Below are 21,605 nucleotides of genomic sequence, written 5' to 3'. Positions count from 1 at the left end.
CAAAATGCTCCAAGCTGAATTTGAATTCAGTATTTTCTTATAATTCTCAGTGCTGCTCCTCCAGGTCATTATTTTTAAGTTATTTTCACCACCCTCCATGGCGCTAATCCATAAACTAAACTTAAGCACCTTCTCACTCACCATATTCATCCAGTTTCCAAGTATCAAAGGATCCATCTCTTTGAAAAGTTTGGTCTGTCCTCTCACTTACACAGCTTCTTTTCACATTTGGAGTACTCTAACAGTATTCTAAGTTGGACTTCTATGGAAGATGAGAATTTGGAACTTTTCATACCCCTCATCGTCACCGCACACACACACACACACACACACACACACACACACACACACACACCCCTTTCTCTTCCTGCTCCCCATCCCTAATTCCTACCAATATAGTTATAATCATAAATTAGGTTAGATCAATATTCCTGTGTTACATTGCTAACACCATTTTAAGCAATATTCACAGCTAATCCACCGTATGATTTTGTTTCCCTAATTATTTTTGTTTGTTTTTCTTATTATTCTATAGATTTTGCTGATTTCTACACAAATGCTTCTCCAGTTTCTATAAATCTCTTCTCAGTATATTTAGTCACTTGTTTAATTTCATCTTCTTGAAGACATCTTCTCAGAATTTTTTGACCCACTTCTATCTTGACAGATTGTCTCCCAGCTGTGATGAAAATCTGAAATCTTGAGATCTTCCTTTATCACCATGGTAGGGATTCCCTTTATCTTTATCATGTTCTGGATCCTCTATTTCCTCAAATACATATGTCCCTGTTTCTTGGTTTTCTGATTCATTTTGGCACAAAACGTAAACTATCCTGATTTCTTGAAAAATATGTGTGGAATGCAAATTTATCTGACCTTCCACATCTGAAATGACATGTATTGTACCTTCTTATTTATTGGCCACTTACACGGGAATAAACAACTAATTTAGAAGTCACTTTCCCTCAAAATTTTAATGGCATTGATCCAATCTTAAGAAGCTCAAAACCTCCCTGATTCTTGATATTTTTAATGAAAATTGGTTACTTTCGGTCCATTTTGGACGCTTTTAAGATTGCATGTTTGTTTCCATTATTTTGAACATTCACTGTTATCTTCTTCTTTTCTTCTTTTTTTTTTTTTTTGACTGAGGAAGATTCACCCTGAGCTAACATCCATGCCAATATTTCTTTATTTTTTTAGTATGTGGGCCACCAGCACAGCCTGACTGCTAATGGAGTGGTGAAGGCCCACTCCCAGGAACTGAACCCTGGCTGCTGAAGCAGAGTGTGCTAAACTTAACCACTAGGCCACCAGGGCTGGCCCACAACATTGTATCTTTATGTGTCTGATTATACATTAAGGGGAGCATTAATTCAGTCCACTCAGGAAATTCAAGTCCTTCAAGTCTGGAAAATATTTCTTAAACTATAGATTATTATTTCATCCTCACTGGACTTTCTGTTGTCTTTCAGGAACTCTTATTATTCAGATGCTGAAATTCTGAATATCCTCTTTTTGTGCTGCATTTTCTCTTCTATTTTCCATTCATTTACTCTACTAGCTGGGAGATAATTTCAACTTTTCCTTCCAGGACTTTTATTGATTTTTTTTCTTTAGTCTATTATTTCTAATGTTCAAGGGTATATTTTATTCTCTTATAAAATTTTTTCAGAAATTTTCTTCTCTTGAGTTGCCCCTTTCCTTCAAATTATTTCTGTTTGTTTACATTGTTTATTTTATATTACAGGTTCCCTTTGAATGTCTCAGGATACCTGCACATGTATTAACATTTAGGAGTGGGGTTCTAAAAAGCTGACTAGCATCTCCATGTTGGGGCTTAGAGCTTGCCAAGTGGAGGCTTCATTGTATAATGTCCAATTTCAGTGGGGGTACTCTTAGTGGATATATCAGTAGGTCATTTGCCATGTGCTAATTTGATCACCCAGAAAAGGGTCTTCTAATATTCCTGAAAGACATAATCCTAGCTTTCAACATTCTCTGACCTGAGAGGAGAAAGAAGGCTAATGATATCAACATTCATTAGGTGAAATTTCCATTTTCTTTCCCTTTTTTTAGTATGGGAAACTCTCTCTCAAATGTACAGATAGTCTCCTAATATAAAGACTCTGTTTTACTTTCCTTAATTAATAAATCTCTGTCTTTTACTGGGTGATAATGGAGGAAGTCATCTGGCTGCATGGAGAGGTAGAGGAGATCTGAAGATCTAAATACTTCTTAAAGAGACTTTTAAGCATTCCATTTCCTCTGTCCTTAACTTCATGACTTCTTTAAAAAACACCTGGTACCACAAAATCCTTGGTATATGAGAGAGAATATGGTATAAATTGTTATTTTCTTGGTTTCCACAGCTCTATTGTAAGGTCAGCTATTGGGAGTATGCCAGATCAAATACTGCTTATTTACCTACTTTCTAGCTTCCAAAATTTTGTGGTTGTTTGTGAGTCTATGTTTTTTTGTCCTTGTGAGTTAATGCCATTTTTTAATCTCTTTTCTTTCACGTTAGTGAGTTGTAGGAAGAAGTACATACAAGTTGCCTATATCAAGTTTGTCATTTTCAACCAGAGTTCTCTGTTTTATTTCTATAATGACATCAAGGAGAAAACTAAGTCAACGGGAACCTGGAGCCTGGCAGTAAAAGCTCCAGACCTTCTTTAGTTCTATTCTACTATGAATATATGGTGCATGAAGTGTAAAACTCCGTCAATAGATTCTCTCTTTATTTTAGAGATTTTACTGATTCATTTCATCCAATGAACATTTGTTGGGCATTTAGACTGCAAGACACAGTGAATACAAACAGAATGAGACAGAGGCCCTGCCCCTATGATTTCTCTGTATAATTAGAGAGAGAACCAAAGAAATTGAGATTCGTATCACTATTAGTTATTGTTAGCCAATCATAGTGCTAAATTCTTTATACCCCTTCCCTCAGGTCACGCCTACAATCACCCTCTAAATCACACATCATTGTCTCATATATGAAAAAGCTAAAGCTGGGAGGGATTCATTGGTTGTTACAAGGTCACAGTTACTACTCAAGAATAAGGTTAGTACTTAGGTATCTAAAATTGATTTATTTAGTCACTACATCTTGCAAAACTTTGTGGTATGTGCTTTCACAAAGTTTTGTACAGGGTACATTCAGGATTCTTTCAATTTAAGTGACAGGAATACAAGTCAAACTTGGCTACATAAACCAGCCCACACCAAAACCGTGTGTGAAACTGGTGGGTCAAGGATGGACATGGCTTCTTATTTGGCTGGATAGGACTGATCATTCATGAGAGTGTCTCCCTTCCCACTTTTTGTACAGCTTGATTCTCTTTGGTTTTATTCGCAGATGAACTCTACCCCTGAAGTGAAAATAGGACTACCAGAATCCCTAGATTTAATCTTACCAGTTCAGTAAATCCAGGAATAAAAAAAAATTGTTAAAAATAATTTTAGTGGAAAAGATTGCAATCAAATGACTATTTCTGTCTAATCATTTTCATCATAGTTTAACATGTGCAGATTAGACAGGATTATGTCTTGTGAGGTGGGCAAGTCGGTCCATCAAATTCACTTAACATGTGTTTCCTGGATCAGACAAGGTCTAATGAGAAAAAGAAATGGTATACTATGTGCTTTCTACAGAGGATATTTAAAACAGAGAATTGGTTATACAGATATTACAGGAGGAAAGAGCAAAAAGTTGTCACATAAAAATATAAAGTTAGGCACATTTTCAAGTTCTTATTGGCCATTTGCACACCTTCCTTTGGGATTTTCCTTTCAAATTATTTGCCCATTTAAGATATGGTCTTTTTATTATTGAGATATCTTTCAATTTTTAAGTTATTTTATATTCTGGATACAATATCTTTATCAAATATATGTACTTAAAATACTCTTCAAGTCTGTGACTTATCCATGAATTTTTTTGATAAATAGATGTTCTAATTTTAATCAAATTTATTTTATTTTTTCTTCTTTGGGATTTAGTACTTTCCAGAACATGTCTAAGAAATTTGTGCCTAGACCAACATATTTTCTGATGTTTTCTTCCAGAAGACTTATATTTAAGCTTTGTGTATATGATTTTGATCCATTTAAAATTAATTTTTGTGTATGATGTGAAGTAGAGTTAAAGTTTAATTTCTTTCTTCTCAATAGTTGGTATTTCCAGCATCAATTGCTTAAAAGATTTTCTTTTCCTATGTAATTACTTTGTTGCTTGGTTAAAAAGCAATTGACTGTTGAGTGAGGATTTGTTTCTGAACCTTATTTTCTGTCCCATGATTTATTTGTCTAGTTTCATAACAAAACCAATCTGTCTTGATTATCAGAGTTTTATGCTAAGTTTTAAAATCAGTTATGGAAGTCATCTCTGTCATTTCGGGTTCCCTAAGAAGCAGATGCCAAGAAATGATTGGACTTGCAAGACATTTATTGTGGAAAATATCTGTGCAGGATAAGCGGGAGTAGAAGCCAGTTCTAAAGGCCTTCAGACACAGATGAAAGTCTGACACCTAAGAAAAGAGAGAAATAAGTAAGGAGTGGATAGGAAAATTTCAAACCACAGTCCAGTTCTAAAAAGTCTTAGAACGATAGGATTCCCTAAGCAAAGACTGCCTATCAGAAGAGACCCATGTTACATAGAAATTGGAAAGCTCCTGTATGACCCACCATGCTAAGCAATTGGCTGGGGACATCTCAGAGTAAGCATGGACTCTGCCTCAACGCTATGGTGGATCCAAAGGAGTATCAGCTATAGACTTTTATCAGTGATGCTCCCCATAGCTGGTTCTCTTGAAAGGGAGCTGAGCAGCACATCTATGGCTGCCACAGTCTCCTCCCAAAACTTAAATTGTACCTCAAAGTTTTTCTGAAGTATTTATTTATTATTGTTGTTATTTATTATTATACTTTACTAATTATCATCACAATAAAATTTATTGTTGTTATTCAAACAAGATAATATAATTCAACAAATATTTCTTGTCTTCCAAATATATCTGACATTCTAAATATACAAGTGGGAAAAGCAATGGAGAAATAAAGAAATTATGGGACCTAGCATCTACTTTAAGTATGTTTATTTTCCTTTTTATTTTTCCTGAGGAAGATTATCCCTGAGCTAACATCTGCCAATTCTCTTTTTCCTGAGGAAGACTGGACCTGAGCTAACATCTGTGCCCATCTTCCTCCACTTTATATGTGGGACACCTACCACAGCATGGCTTGCCACGCGGTGCCATGTCTGCACTCAGGATCCAAACCAGCAAACCCCCGGCCACCGAAGTAGAACGTGTGCACTTAACTGCCGTGCCACTGGGCAGGCCCAAAATATGTTTATTTTCCTGTTGGTGAGATAAGATGCTATAATCAAGTCTTGAAATCCTAACTCCCAAAGTTGATGATATTAGCAGGTGGGCCATTTAAGAGGTATTGAAGTCATGAGGATGGAACCCTCATGAATGGGATTAGTGCCCTATAAAAGAGGCTCCATAGAGATCACTGACCCCTTCCACCATATGAGGCTATAATGAGAAGTGTGTGACCAAGAAGACCCACACCCGTTTATGCTGACACCCTGATCTTGGACTTCCAGCCTCCAGAACTGTGAGAAATGAGTTTCTGTTGTTTGTAAGCCCCAGTTCTGGTAATTTGCTATAGCAGCGCAAATGGACTAAGACACAAATTTAAATAAGCCCACAAAATATTGCTAGGGATATAGTTTATTATAATTAATCTACACCTTTTTTCATGATGTCTCATTAGATAAGTAAAACAGTCTCTAACATGTCTCTCCAAACTTAACGTGCAGTATTTTCCTTTAAGCAATACATAATAAATCTGCAATAACAACTACATGCTTTTTTCCAAAATATTTAACATCATTTTAGACAGTAATGAATGGAAAATTTATAATAAACTCGTTATGCTCCCTCATTGAGATCCTAAGATACATATGCATTATGGCTTTAATCATAGTCTGGTAATGCTATTTTATGTGTGTGTGTGTGTGTGAGGAAGAGTGGCCCTAAGCTAATGTCCGTGCCAATCTTCCTCCACTTTGTATGTGGGGTGCCACCACAGCACAGCCTAAGGAGAGGTGCATAGGTCCTCACCTGGGATCTGAACCTGCGAACCCCAGCCACAAGAAGCAGAGCACGGGAACTTACCATTATGCCACTGGCCAGCCCCTGTTAATGTCATTTTTTGCAATAAAATGTGGACTTATATGCATTCTCTTCAATATTAAAAGAGCTGGGTTTGATAGAGGCTCTCAAAAACAGGTAGTGTGTAATACAGGTTGTGCCATTCTCAAAGGGAACAAGAAAGGACAGAATATGCATAAAGTTGGTATGAAAAATAGAAAAAAAGGAAAAGATCAGGGTGATTTAACTATAAACTATATTTTAAGCTATATGCACAGTGTATAATGAAGATGTATCATTGAATCCTCTTGCCTATACCGGCAATAATATTTCTAAGAATGAGAATGCTTCTATTGTATTTGGCACTTCTGTGTTTAGGTGAACAGGATGTAATTTTAACACTCTGGGACTTATGAAACTCATCATATTTGTCCAGATTAAGAATAGCCCAGGGGACAGAAGGAATATGAAAATATATGAAAAAAAGTAGGTCCATATATTTCTTCCTTTTATAAACATGTTTTTAGTTATTTAGTAAACTGGTATGAGGTGTAAGAGATATGCAGGCAAAAAATGAGACAAGATCCTCTATAAGGGAAATAACAAGACAATTCTATTAAACCATACATAACACAATCTGTAGAAGCAATATCATCATGGAAAAATCTCATCTTGAAAAACAATAATAAAAATTAAATTAAAAAATTGAATGTCTTTACATTATTGCTGCTTCTAATCAGAGCATGTTTCTCCTCTGGATTTTAATCAGTGCTCTCCTCAGTGCAACTTTGACATCCTTGTTCCTCAAACTGTAGATCAGGGGATTGAGCATGGGTCCCACATTAGTATAGAAAACAGAAGAAACTTTTCCCTGCTCCATAGATCCAGGAGAAGAATATTTAAGATACATGAATGCAACTGACCCAAAGAAGAGAGAAAGAGCAACGATGTGGGAGCTACAGGTACTGAAGGCTTTTGATCTTCCTTGAGTAGATTTGATATGAAAAATGCTAGTGATGATAAAGATGTAAGAAATTAGGATGGTAAAACTGGGTACTGTGATATTAATGCCCACAACAATGAGAACTACTATCTCGTTGACATAGGTACTGGTACAAGAGAGTTGGAGGAGGGGAAGGATGTCACACAAGTAATGGTTGATGATATTAACATCGCAGAAGGTTAGTCTAAGCATGCACCCTGTGTGGGAAGTGGCTCCAGCAAATCCCATCAAATATGCAGCAAAAGTTAGCACAGAAGAGACCTGATGGGACATGGTAACCTTATACAGTAATGGATTACAGATGGCCACATAGCGATCATAAGCCATTGAGGTCAACATATAGCATTCAGAGATGACAAAAAAGAGAAAGAAGAAGAGCTGAGTCATGCACCCGACATAGGATATTATGTTCTTCTTTGACACAAAGTTCACCAGCATCTTGGGAGTGAAAACAGAAGAGTAACAGAGATCAATGAAAGATAGATTGAAGAGGAAATAGTACATGGGGGTGTGGAGGTGAGAATTTAGACTAATAAGAATGATCAAGCCAAGGTTGCCCACCACGGTGACAATGTAGATCACTGTAAACAGGAAAAGGAGGGGTTTCTGCAGCTCTGGACAGTCGGTTAATCCAGCAAGAACAAATTCAGTCACTAAGGAGTCATTTCTAGCCAGCATTCTCAACTTTGGAAATCTGTGAGAAGAGAAAAAAATTCCAGTAATAGAGAACCCAGCTTTGTTCTTACAACCTCTCATTTATGAGAAGGGGACTCAGACTGGCAGAAATCAAATATGTCCTCCTTTGCCTTATGGGCTCTGAATGTACTGCCACACACACCCCTCAACACTTAAATCACTCTGTCTTTTATTGCATGAGCTGCATGTGACAAACAACTGCTCCTGTATTTACTAGAAGATAGAGGGATGGAGTGGCTGAGGAACAAGCCTACCTGATGATGAGTTTCAGTAGTGGGAATGTATCCCCCATCTCTCCCACCTATTCATCTGGTCCTTCACTTTCTGGTTCCTACTCATGTTTCCACTATCCTAATAGAAACCTCAGTTCCCTTGTGATGACCATCAATAAATAGAGGATTCCTCCAGGGCAGAGACCATACTGATATTCTGCTTTTTACAAGGGAGTCCCAGCAGCCTACGGGGTTTTCAGATACCTTACTACAAGATTTTTTGACGCCAATAATTGATAACAGGTATTCAGAGCCTTGGTAGGCTAAGATTTGTAATTAACACTCCAGTGTTTCTACACATTCTTCTCCCCTGTTCCATTTTTGAAGGACAGAGAATGAATAAGGAAAGGTGGATATGCTTTTCCAAGTGTTGTAAGATGGCATGAAAGAGAAACATAATTAACTTGAATGCTAATTAAATTAGTTAAATTTATGAAAATTTATCAAGCTGTATACTTATATGAATTCTTCTATATGCATAGTACATTTCAATGAAAAACTTTTTCTTAGGAAAGATACAAACATCTTCTTTCTCTAATGTTGCAATATTCTGGATATGTCACTTGGTACTAACATAGCGATCTTGCTACCAGATTGAGGATGACTCCAGCACAGAGAGGTATGCTGGGAATGATGCAGGCATTGTAGTCAGAGCTCCATACTTTTGAGTTTCCTATTATTCAATATAAATACTTTTCCTCATTTTTCAGCAACAGAGAGAGTAAGAGAAAAATAGAAATTTGATTAACACTCTCCTTCCACTGAGAGAACTCAGTAGTGACCCTTTACCTGTGTTTCCCCTCCACTGTCCTTGAAGAAGAACTGCCTTCTGTGATATAAAAGCTGAGGAGATGTAGTCAGAGAATCTTCTTCTTTTATTAGCAAAAGAGTCAAATCATAGATCTCACAGTCTGAATATTTCAGGAGTCATTCTGAATTGTACATCAAACTTGTAGTTATAAATTTACTAATAGAGTATAAAGGGAAACCACAGACTTGACACCTGAACCCCCAAGTCATAGAGCACATGGCATTTGCTTAATGCTTATAATTCTTTTGGACCTGATTAACAATCCAGTCATAGGTCTCCCCTAGGACCTTCCCATCATGATAAGCTCTGCAGGGAAGAAACTGACGTCTCTGTTTACTCTGTTACTCTGTTACTAACCATGACAGTAAATATTGGTTTCCCATCAGGGATTACATATCCCCCAGGGCATAGGAAAAATGATCCTCTGTTGTTCCCTATAAAGATGCAAATTATTAATGTTATTGAAAATTTCACTAATTATAATTCTAGGTAACAGGCTAGTTTTAAAGATTTATGTTCATAAAGATTTATGAACATTTTAGTAAAGTGTATTTATTATGCTCTTTTTAAATATTTGAATCTCTTTAAATAATCAGTGTTTATGCAAATTTTATAAAGATAAACAAAAGGATTTTAACTGATTTCAGAGATTTTTGTTTATAAAATGTTATATAATGCAGATCTTCTTTAACTTATGATGAGTTTGCATCCTGATAAACCCATTGTAAGTTGAAAATATCATGTCAAAAAGATTCCTAACCTATCAAACATTTTAGCTTAGCCTAGCCTACCTTAAAACTGCTCAGAACAGTTACATTAGCCTACAATTGGGAAAAATCATCTAACCCAAAGCTATGTTATAATAAATCATTGAATATCTCATGTTATTTATTGAATACTGTGTGAAAGTGAAAAACAGAATGATTGTACGGGTACAGAAGTGTATCACTTGTTTAGCCTGGTGATCACATGGTTGACTGGGAGCTGTGGCATGCTGCCACGCCCAACGTCACAAGAAAGCATCATACTACATATCATTAGCCCAGGAAAAGATCAAAATACAAAGCATGGTTTATACTTATACATTCAAATTATTGTAAAGTTGAAAAATTGTAAGTTGAACCATCATAAGTCAGGGATTGCCTGTATAAGAATGATCCATTATTTCATCAAAGTTTAATTATCTTGGGTTTTCTGGCTCAATATGTCTTTTCTATTAATAGATTAAAATCAAATCTATTGGACAAATCACTATTAATAAGCTTCCACTTTAAGAAAATATGACTTTAGAATTCCCAGATATATATAAACTTGTGGTCATGCTTGTGAGAAGGAAACTATTTTTTTATTTTGAAATTATTATAGATTCACAGGAAGTTGCAAAAATAACGTGTAGAGTTCCCTGAACTCCACCCAGCTTCCTGCCATGGTAACATCTTAAACAATTGTAGTACAATAACAAAACCAGAAAATTGACATTAGTGCAATAATGTTAACAGGTTACAGGACTACAGATGTTGTTCAGCTTTCAACAGTTTTATATACACTCTGTTTGTATTGTTATGTGCATCTTTGTGTGTGTAGATCAATGTGATTTTATAACCTGTATAGATTTATGCAGCTGCTACCACACTCATGATACAGAACTGCTCCACTGTTATAAAGGACTCCCTTATATTACCAGTTTATAGTCACACTTATCCCCTCCCACCTTCATCTCTGTCTTCTGACAACCACAAACCTGTTCTCCATCTGTATAGTCAGGTCATTTGGAAGACAACAAATGAAACTATACAATATCTAACCTCGGAAATTGGCTTTTCTCACTAGGCATGGTGCCCTTAAGTCCATCCCAGTTGTTGCTTGTATCAATAGTTTACCCTTTTTATTGCTGAATTGCATTCCATTTTTTTAGAACTCACTTTTATTCAACCTTCTGCAGTAATTTAAAAATTACTAGGTTGTTTAATACAAAACTAAATTTGTTTTGTTTATGGAAATTTTTCAAAGGCAGAGGCTAGAAGATCATACTTGAAACTGGTTCATTTGTAATTTTTCTTTAAAGCAATTCTTTTTTTTTTTTTTTTTTGGTGACAAAGATTGGTCCTGAGCTAACATCTGTTGCCAATCTTCCTCTTTTTGCTTGAAGAAGATTGTTGCTGAGCTAACATCCATGCCAATCTTCCTCTATTTTGTATGTGGGAAGCTGCCAAAGCATGGCTTAATGAGTATTGTGCAGGTCCATGCGCGGGATCTGAACACATTGAGCCCCAGACTGCTGAAGAGCTGCACACAAAGTTAAGCACTATGCCACCTTTTGGCCCCTTTAAAATCAATTTTATTGTGGTATAATTTGGATGCAACAAAAATCACTCATTTTAAAAGTACAGTTCAATGACTCTCATAGAATAATATAGTCATGTAACTACCACGATAATCAAGATCTAGAGCATCTCCATCACCCCCAAACTTTCATCATACCCTTTGGCAAAACATTCCCTGTCCTTTCTTAATCATGAAGGAATGTAAAAGTTTGTCAAATGGTTTTTCTGCATCTACTACATGATCATGGGATTTTTATCTTTTGTGCTATTAATCTGGTGTATCACATTTATTGATTGGTGTATGTTGAACCAACCTTGCATCCCATGGATAAATCTCACTGTTTAGGGTGTATGATCCTTTTAATGTGCTGTTGAATTCAATTTGCTGGAATTTGGTTATGAATTTTTGCATCTATATTCATCAGAGAGATTGGCCTGTAGTTCTCTGTTCTTGTGGTGTCTTTACCTGGTGTTGATGTGAGAGTAATGCTGGCCTTAGAAAATGAGTTTAGGAGTGTTTCCACTCTTTAATTTATGAAGAACTTGAGAAGTGAATATTTTCAGTGCTTTCATTTGCTTAATAATCTATAGATTTCCCTGATTTAGCCCCAACCTATTTACCACTTGTATAGATCTCCTCTGAGTATAAACAGTTGTAGCTGTATGTACATATGTATATATTATACATGACGTCAGCTAGTATTCTATAATTTCATCTTCTTTAGGAAGTTTTTCCAAGAAACTTATGATCCACTCCAGTGCTGACAGGATGCTCTCTTTATTTGTTGAAAACCTAACATCTTGAGATCACTCTTCACCATCTTTCTGGGGATCTTTTCATCTCTTATCTGTGTTAGGTCCCCTACTTTTGGGCTCTGTGTCTAACTGTTTCTTGGTTTCCCTCCTTGATTTTCAAAATGAACGTTAGTTTTTAATACAGTTTTAGATTTATAGAAAAATTGATAACATAGTACAGAGAGTTCCCATATACCTACACTCAGTTTCCCTATAATTATCTCACAGTGCATTTGCTACAATGAATAAACCAATATTGTTATGATATCTTTAACTAATGTCTATGCTTTATTCATATTTTCTTAGTATTTTCTTAATGTCTTTTTTCACTTCCCGGATCTCATCGAGGCTACCCCACTACATTTAGCTGTCATGTATCCTTGACTCCCATTGACAATGTCAGTTTTTTCCATATTTTGATGAAGCAATACTCCATTAATTTCCTTAGAAAGGGTACATAGAATGCAAATTTTATAGACATTGTGTGTCTGAAGTTGCTTTTATTTTACCTTCCTATTTTATTGGCAGTTTGGTAGGGTGTAAAATTCTAGTTTTAAAGTTATTTTTTTTTCCAGAATTTTGAATGCATTAAACTTTATGTTTATTTGGATTGCATTGACTCTGCAGATCAGTTTTGGGGACGTGAACCTGTTAACAACATTGATTCTTCCAATCCGTGAACATGGTGCATCTCTCATTTATTTAAATCTTCTTTTCTTTCTCATAGCAAGGTTTTGAAGTGTCCAAGTTAGAGGTTTGGACATCTTTCCTTAAATTTATTCCTAATTATTTTAGTTTGGGATACTATTGTAAATGGTATTTTTATTAATTTCATTTTCCAAGTTTCAATTGCTAATATATAAAACAACAATTGATTTATGTTTACTGACCTTGTATCTGAGACTTTGCTAAATTCACTTATTAGTTCTAGTATTTTTTGTTCTCTGAGGATTTTTTTTAGAATTTTCTACATTAATCATATTTTCTATAAGTAATGCAGTTATGGAGCTGGTTCCATAGTGTAGTGGTTAAGTCCCACATGCTCTTCTTTGGTGATCCATGTTCACGGGTTTGGATCCCAGGCACAGACCTACAGCACTCATCAAGCCATGTTGTGGCAGTTACCCACATACAAACTAGAGGAAGATTGACATAGATGTTATCTCAGGGATAATCTTCCTAAAGCAAAAAAAAAAAAAAAAGAAGATTAGCAATGGATGTTACCCCAGAGTGAATCTTCCTCACCAAAGAAATAAATAATGCACTTATTTATCATCTTGTTTTTCAATCTTCTGGCATTTTATTTCATTTTCTTATCTTATTTCCAATAGGTAGGCTCTTCACCAAATATAGAGAAGAGATGACAATCTTAGCTTATTCCCAATCTCATGGGAAACATTCAGTCTTTACTATTAATATTAACTATGATGTTAGATGTAGATCTTTCATGATCACTCATTGCTGAATTGAGAAAGCTCTCTTCTGTTCCTATTTTTCTGAGATTTTTATGATAAATAGGTGTTCAGTCTTTCCAAATGCTTTTTCAGCATCTACTTAGCAGATTATATTATTCCCTATTTTATTCTGTTAATGTTGTGAATTATATTGAATGATTTTCAGAGGCTAAACCAACATTGACTTCCTATGATGAACCCCACTTGGTCATAATGCACTATCCTTTTTATAGAACACTGTATTAGGTTAGCTAATATTTTGTAAATAATTTTTCCCTGTATGTGTATCAGAGATATTGGTGTATTTTTTTTCTTGTAATGTTTTGTCTCATTTGGGTATCACAGTTATGCTGGCCTCATAAAATGTCTTGCAAAGTATTTTCTCTTTGTTTTCTGAAAGAATTTGCATAAAATTTGTAAATTTGCAAAAAATTGCATAAAAAGTATTATTCCTCCTTGTAAGTTTGATAGAACAAACCAGTGAAGCCATTGGGGACTGAAGATGTGTGTGTGTGTGTGTGTGTATGTATGTTTATAAAGGATTACTTACTAATTCAATTTGTTTAATAGATATAGGACTCTTCGTGTGATCTATTTTGACCTAGTAACTTTTTATACTCTTTCAGCTTTCCATTCTAATAAGAAAAAAAATCTATATTTTATATGACCATACAGTTATTTCCAACAAGACTGTTGGTTTGAATAAGCCAGCCCACCATATTTCCAGTAATAGTCCTAATAATCTTTTGAATATTTACTTTTCCTGAAATAACACAAGTTTAAATGATGAACGGTGGTGTTTTTAACAAAATTAAAACCAAAAAAGTATTTCTGAGTTGAAAGTGAACCAGCTCTAAATCAATGCAATATAGCTCTTTAAAATATACAGATATTTCAAAAATAATATTTCTGAGAAGACTTCTAGGAAACCAAAGAAAATGGCAGCTACCTAGATCTTTGACTCCAAGTATTTCTGGTAAATGCAATATAGAACAATAAGAACTAATAAAACTCCATAGAAACAATATCCACAGTATAATCTAAAGACATAAAATGCCCAAAGTTCAAAATAACTATAAATTAAGAAAGAAGAAACCTCTAAATCTCAGGGAGCATTCTCTGTCACTCCTGCTCTGCTTCAAGCTTTTGCAGTGAGCAGGACAGGTGGAAAAATGCTGTGGAGAAGAGGGAAGAAGGGCATTTGCAATGGATCTAATTTGATCTAAAACCATAGGCAGAAAGAGTAAGTTCACGCTAAATATGAAAAAGGAAAATGTGTCTTGATTGATCAGAGCAAGATATACAAGAAGGGAATGAAAAGGATATGCAATTTGAAATGGAACTTCTTGGTACCTCAAGAGAAGGAAAAAATTAAAATTCTGAAAGTACCACGTGTAAAGGAATAATAGACACTAATAACCAGAGAGGTCAAATAATAATATAAAATTTGTATTTTAATGGTTTAAAAGTAAAACCTTAAAGACTGCAACAAGGGAAAAAAGAGATATAGGCAAATCAAATAAGGAGTGAGATCCTTCACAGGGGTTGGCATTCTCCAATCCCCAACTGAGAAGAGTGTTCTATTAAATCTCACCCAGAGTTATGCACTTGAGGGTGAGTTCATTTTCTTTGCATCAGTCACATTTTAAAGATGTATCTCTTTCAGAAGAAAACTAAAATTAAAAGTACAGGCATTGAGCAGCAGATATTGAGTCTTTTTCTTTCCCACTTCTTCATTCCCCTTCCTCATTTGAACTCTAAAAGCCCAAAATACCTCTGGGATAATCTTGGGTGTATGGTAATAAAATTAGTGCTTGCCACATTGACAACCGGAAGTTACAAAGTAGGTACCCAGATAAGAGCTACTCTCTCTCATGGGATCTGAGTATATGGAGAAGGGCCATAGAGTCCCAGAGGAGTCTTAATATGGTCTCATGGTAAGCCATTTTCCCCATGAGTTATGCCCCAACTCTTAGTAAGGTCCATTTTGAAATTTCAGCTAGGATGAGATCAAGCAAAGAAGTGATCTTTTCATGGCTTGAGTCAGCATAATAAAGTTGGAGATACATATTCATGAGAAAAACAGTTGGTCTATTGTCTACACATGTAGAAATTATGTCCAAGAATAAAGCCATCTAGAACCAAGCATATTCAAGAAAATGAAACAGAGAGACACAACTTCCTTGACCCTTTGGATCCAGTCAAATCTGAAGCAAAACGCATCCCTGAACTTCCCAGTTAAATGAACTTTTTTTGTCTCAAGTTCAAATGAAAAGTAATTTATTACACTGAAAAGTTTTTAATAATATATATCATTATTGTACCTTGTACAAACTACTATAGTAGCACCTACTCCCTTTTTCTACGTAGCATTGTAAAAGAAATTAATTTTACATTAGGAAAGATTTGTGTCTGAATCCTGGCTCTGTCATTAGTTGTGACTTTGGCAAAATCATTAAACTTGGCTTTGGTTTCTTCATATGTAAAACAGAGATACCTGTCTCAGCTAGTTGTGAGTGTTATAAATGATAAGTTAATAAAAGAATTTAGTATTGTGACTAGCATCATTTATCTATAAATTGCACAATTTTCAGTTTCTTTTGTTGCTTCTTTAATTAGACTGAGAGTGCCGAGGGGCAGGATCCGCATCTTATTCCTTTTCCTGTTCATAGTGACTTGCAACTTAAATCCTCAAAGAGACGTTTATTGAATGAAATTAATCAGTAAAAGTAATAAAATAATCAGATAACTTGTTTGTGGAGTTTAAACCTCAGGGACAGTTCCTTCTCTAAGTAGGGATATAACAGCTCAGGACATGGGTGCTTCGTTACCAAGAGACGAAATTATGCTGACTTTGTGTTCTCCTACATATCACCTTAGAAGTTCAGTGATGGGACTTTTGATTAGAGATAATAGATTGAGCATATGCATTTAACCACTCTTACTTTCTGAACACCCACTAAAATGGTAATAAAGGCATTAAAAGTCAGAAGCACAGGTATGTTACATTAACTCCCTGGGAGAAGGAGAACGGTAGGGGGAAGAATAGCAGGAAGAAATTTGCAAATCTGGAAAGCAGAGGAATGATCAGTAACTGACTCAGCAGTCCCGAGAAAGCTTAACTCTAAGCTATGAGGTAGAAGCAAATATCACACACCATATCATCTCCCGTATGTTCAGCACTTTGTTAGCACAGATCACCTCTGAGAGTAGAGGTGAAGAAGAGGATAAAAACAGGAGAGCTACAGGGCCGGCCCGGTGGTGCAGCAGTTAAGTGTACACGTTCCGCTTTGGTGGCCCGGAGTTTGCCGGTTCAGATCCCAGGTGTGAACATGGCACCGCTTGGCAAACCATGCTGTCGTAGGTGTCCCACACATAGACTTGAGGAAGATGGGCACAGATGTTAGCTGAGGGCCAGTCTTCCTCAGCAAAAAGACGAGGATTGGCAGCAGATGTTAGCTCAGGGCTAATCTTCCTCAAAAAATAAAACAAAACAAAACAAAACAGGAGGGCTACTTGAAAGTCTGTCAAAGAAATAGATTCCCAGAGTCTCTCTTCCACTCAGTGCATCAAGGTGAATGATCCTCCTGAATCCCAGCAGAAGACTGGAAATTATTCTGTAGAGAATGTAAAATGGAGGCTCTCTGGAAGGAAGGCAATAGACTGTGCTAGTACTATACAGAAAACAACAGAAATAATCAGAAGTTCACATATTGAATGCTATCATATCATTTAAATATAAGTATAAAATAAAGACACTTTCAGGCATACAAGATGTGGTCAAGACATACAAAGTGTGGATAGGCTAGCTGTTCAACAAACTCATTTTAGAACTCATTTCCCAGCATAACTTTCAGTTACATACAGCCAGTTGCCTGAGTTCTAGTGAAAGGAATACAGGCAAAGTTAAGTGTGCCAGTTCCAAACCCACAAAAACTTCATTTTCATAATCTCTCATATTTCCCCTTTGGCCAACTTGTTACAAAAGAGCATGTGTTAAAGATGACAAGAGCTACAAGAAGGAAGGATCTTGGGTCTAAGTTTATTAATTTTAGGGAGCTGCCTACCATTTAGAAAAACATACTTTGGGTTTTCTGTTAGTTAAATAGGAACTTTTATTGTATTTTCATTATTTTACATTTGAATTTAAAGGGTGTGTAAGTATAGAAAGATGATTTAAAGAACTAGGGGAGAGTGTTGAGATGAATTAATTATAAATGTACACGAAATTGAACAAACAAAAAACCAAGACCATTATTTACTCTAGAGAGAACAAAGGTTGTGAAGAAAAAGTAATCAGCATGTTTTACTACTTAGATGTGCAAAGCATTTACATCTTCATAATCATGTAAACACTGAATATTGATGTTACTAAAAAATAAATTGTATTGGCAGGATTAGGAAGTATATTCGTGGTGATGGAAGGTGAAAACTGGCTAAATTCTCATTTCTCAAACTTAAAGTCAGCTAACGAGGCCTAACACTGAAAAATCAAGATGCAATTACATGTTATTTGGAAATATGGAGTTAAAGACCAAAAAAGCAAAAATCCATTAAGAGCAGCATGAATAAAAATAAGTAAGATTGAATCCTTGCCTTCTAGGAGTTTACAGCCTAAAGGTAATGAAGGTACACACATTGTGTATAAATAGGAGCATGCACAAGATGCCACAGCAGCATACAGACATGGGACTTCAGGTGCTGGGAGTGGGGACAGGAGAAGAGATCAGAATAGATATTCTATCAGAAATGAGGACAGAACTGACTCTTTGAGTATCAGTAAGGGTATCCAAGTGAACAATAAGGGAGAAGGCATTTCAGGAAGATGAAAAAACATGTAGCCAAGAAATCATCAGAATGTGTGAGAGGAACTTCAAGCTCTTCAATACTAGAAAGTGAAATTCAAGGAGTGGAGGCATGGGAGGGAAAAGGCTGTGAACATAAAAATCGTGGAGCAGACCCTAGAAGGCTTTCTGTGGCAGGCTGAGGGGTTTACACTTGTGTTGAGAGAGAAGCTGAAGAGTTTTAAGCAAGGGAATGTTGCATTTTATATAGCTAATTCTATACAAAATGTGTGAAGAATACATTTCCAGACTTTTTTGTTTGAATCGAGTTAGTCTCACCTACAATGAAAAGTAAAAACAAGCTCCCCAATGACTTTCTCCCTTGTATAATCTCCACTTCTTTGAGTGTGGGTGGAACCAGTAAATATAATGAGATACCGCTCTAGTGATTATGTTATGTTATATGGTACAGTTGACCTTAAATTAGGGAGATTGGCAAAGCAGGCCTAACCTAGTCACACGAATATTTTAAAAGCAGAGAGTTTTTTCTCAAGCTAGTGGCAGAAGGGAAAGTCAAGGAGTTCAAAGCACAAAAATAATTCAGCGTGTTATTTATTGCTGAGTTGAAAACAAGGGAGCAACTTGATGAGGAATGCAGGCAGCCTCTAGAAGCTGAGAGTGATTCCTAGTTGACAGCTAGCAAGGAAATGGAGATCTCAGTTCTACAATTGCAAGGAACTGAATTCTACTAACAACTGAATGAGCTTGGAAGCAGATTCTTCCCCAGAGCCTCTGGAAGGAAATGCAGCCCTGCCTACACCCTGATTTTGACCTGGGCAGAGAATCCAGCCAGGCCATTACATACCAGACTTCTAATTTACAGAAGTATGACTAACAAGTGGGTGTTCTTGTAAGTTCTTTTAAGTTTAAGGCAATCTGTTACACATCAATAAAAAGCCACTATAACAGGTAACGGTAGAACTCAGGTTAAGGAAACTTTTAGAAGACAGTCATGCACCGCATAACATTTCAGTCAATGACAGATTGCATATACAGTCCCATAGGATTACTACCATATAGCCTGGGTGTGTAGTAGGCTATACCAACTAGGTTTGTGTAAGTTCACTCTATGGTGTTCGCACAATGACAAAATCACCTAATGATGCATTTCTCAGAACATGCCTATGTCGGTAAGGAACACATGATGGTATTTCCGACAAAGTAAGAGAGGTAAGAGAGCTTTATCAAATGAAGAGGAAGGGTCAGAAACCAGGGATTTTAAGGAAAGAAGAGCAATGTAAACTTTGAAGATCAGATGCTAGTGGTTAGTGAGAAGGAGGAGTCCAGAATGACAACCTGTTTCTGGATTAGCTAACTAGGTAGAAGATGTTGCGTTGAACTTAGAAAAGGATGATGAAAGGAGAAACAGTTCTTGGACCACAAGGAGAGGCTGAATTCAGTTTGAGTATGGATATCTAGTAGACGGTTGGATATAGAATTGTGGACTAAGGGAATAGGCCCAGGCTAGATGCAGATTACAATAAAGACGAAGGAAACCTAATACTGATTTAGCACTTACCATATGCCAAGCAATGCTCTAAGTGCCTTAGAGTTTATAAGGCATTTAATCCTCAAAGCAATTTTAGGAAGTAGGAATTATTGTTAAACTCATAATGTAGATGAGGCAAAAAGGCTCAGAGAGATTAAGCAGCTTGTCCAAGAGCACACATACAGTAAGTGGAGGAATTTGAATTCAAGCTTAATCAATCTGACTCCAGAGCCCATTCTCTTAACATGTGCCTGTTATACTTCTCTATAGATATGAAAGACAACAAAAGATGGATAGTAATTAAAGCTATGACATATACTCTATCAATCACAGAAAAATGTAAAAAAATATTGTAAATGGCAAATGACTCTATCCCTGAACACTCTTCTTTTAGAATTAAGCATGAGCTCTAGAGGGTGACTAGGAACAAAAAGGAGGCTACTCACTCCCTGTACAGAGAATTTGAAATTCTTAATATGAGCTGATACTTGGATAAGAGCATTGAATCCCATAGGAACCAAGTTAATTCCTTGACAGAGGATGTAAACACAGGCTCAATAATTTCTTCCCTCAGGAGCCTTTTCAAACTTTCATCCTAAATGAGACACGTTTTCCAAGCTTCCAAACAAGTTGCTGAGATCCGCAGAGAATAAGACAAATTCACGATATTAGCCAGCTGGTGATTTGAAGATGTAAAGTCAATGCATTTGCTTTGCCCTGAAGACATGCAAATCCACAAACAGAAGCGATGTTGCATCCTCCATTACCTGAACCTTTGTCTCCTTCAGGACAGTGAAGGGAAAAGAACACTTAAGGTTTGGTAATAGAGAGATCTCCAGAAGGAAGTTGGGCAGCTGAGTCTTCTATTTTGTGATGTTTTCGATCCCATAGCTACAGCAGTGGTGAGGTGTGGGGAGGCTATCTGTCCTTCCTCAACAATTCCTTGTGATTTTGAAGTAAGATTGGATGAAGATAATGGATAGGAGGAATACAGGACAGTAGGGGACACTCTTGGCCCTTTCACTAAGCCAGGTACTGAGTTTCTGAAAAGTAAGAAGCAGAGAATGGGTTGAGCAATGGGTGCAATGGGGACCACACTGACATCACTATTTCAGAGCTTCACAAATTTCCTTATAAAATGGTCCTGAGTACTACTCTTGTCTCCCTTGCTCTTTTGCTGTATGACCTTGGCAAGTCTATGCATCTTTTCAAAATACTGTTTCCTTATCTTTCAAATGTGGACATCACTTCTGATGACCATATGAAAAGATTTTATTCTGGGTTGTGTCGGCCCAGAGTAGGTGAGGAGTTACAGTTAAGATTTTAAAATATAGAAGGAAGAGGCCGGCCCTATGGACGAGTGGTTCAAGTTCCACGCGCTCTGCTTTGACATGCAGGTTTGTGGGTTTGGATCATGGGTCTGGACCTGCTTTGCTCATTGGCCATGCTGTGGAGGCATCCCACATATAAGGAGGAAGAAGATTGACCCAGATGTTAGCTCAGAGCGAATCTTCCTCACAAACCAAAAAATAAACAAACAATCAAAAATAAGCAAAATGGAAAGAAAGGACAAATGAAAGAAGAAAGTTAAAAGATAGGGAGTTGTTGCTCTGGCTCTTCCTTCAGAGTGCTGTCCCAGCAGTCACATTTGAGCCCAGTAGAACAAGTCCTCACTCTGGAAACAAAGGATCTGAGTCCCTTCCTAATGTGACATTCTTCTTTCATTTCCTCACAGATCACATCCTTGCAG

General features: G+C 36.4%; 1 protein-coding gene across 1 annotated transcript; it reads right to left on the bottom strand.

Moving 5' to 3' along the window:
* Positions 1 to 6,903: 6,903 nt before the first annotated feature.
* LOC106835999 (olfactory receptor 8B3) lies at positions 6,904 to 11,354 on the bottom strand. The gene is made up of 2 exons (XM_014848614.3): positions 11,338 to 11,354; positions 6,904 to 7,849 (listed from the first exon to the last, which is right to left on the bottom strand). Exons 1-2 carry the CDS (start codon positions 11,352 to 11,354, stop codon positions 6,904 to 6,906), a joined length of 963 nt encoding a protein of 320 aa, XP_014704100.1.
* Between the last annotated feature and the right edge of the window lie 10,251 nt (positions 11,355 to 21,605).

Source organism: Equus asinus, chromosome 20 (genome assembly GCF_041296235.1).
Source record: "Equus asinus isolate D_3611 breed Donkey chromosome 20, EquAss-T2T_v2, whole genome shotgun sequence".
NCBI classification, from domain to species: Eukaryota; Metazoa; Chordata; class Mammalia; order Perissodactyla; family Equidae; genus Equus; species Equus asinus.
Note: the sequence above shows the minus strand (reverse complement) of the source record. Positions and strands in the feature narration are given on the sequence as shown.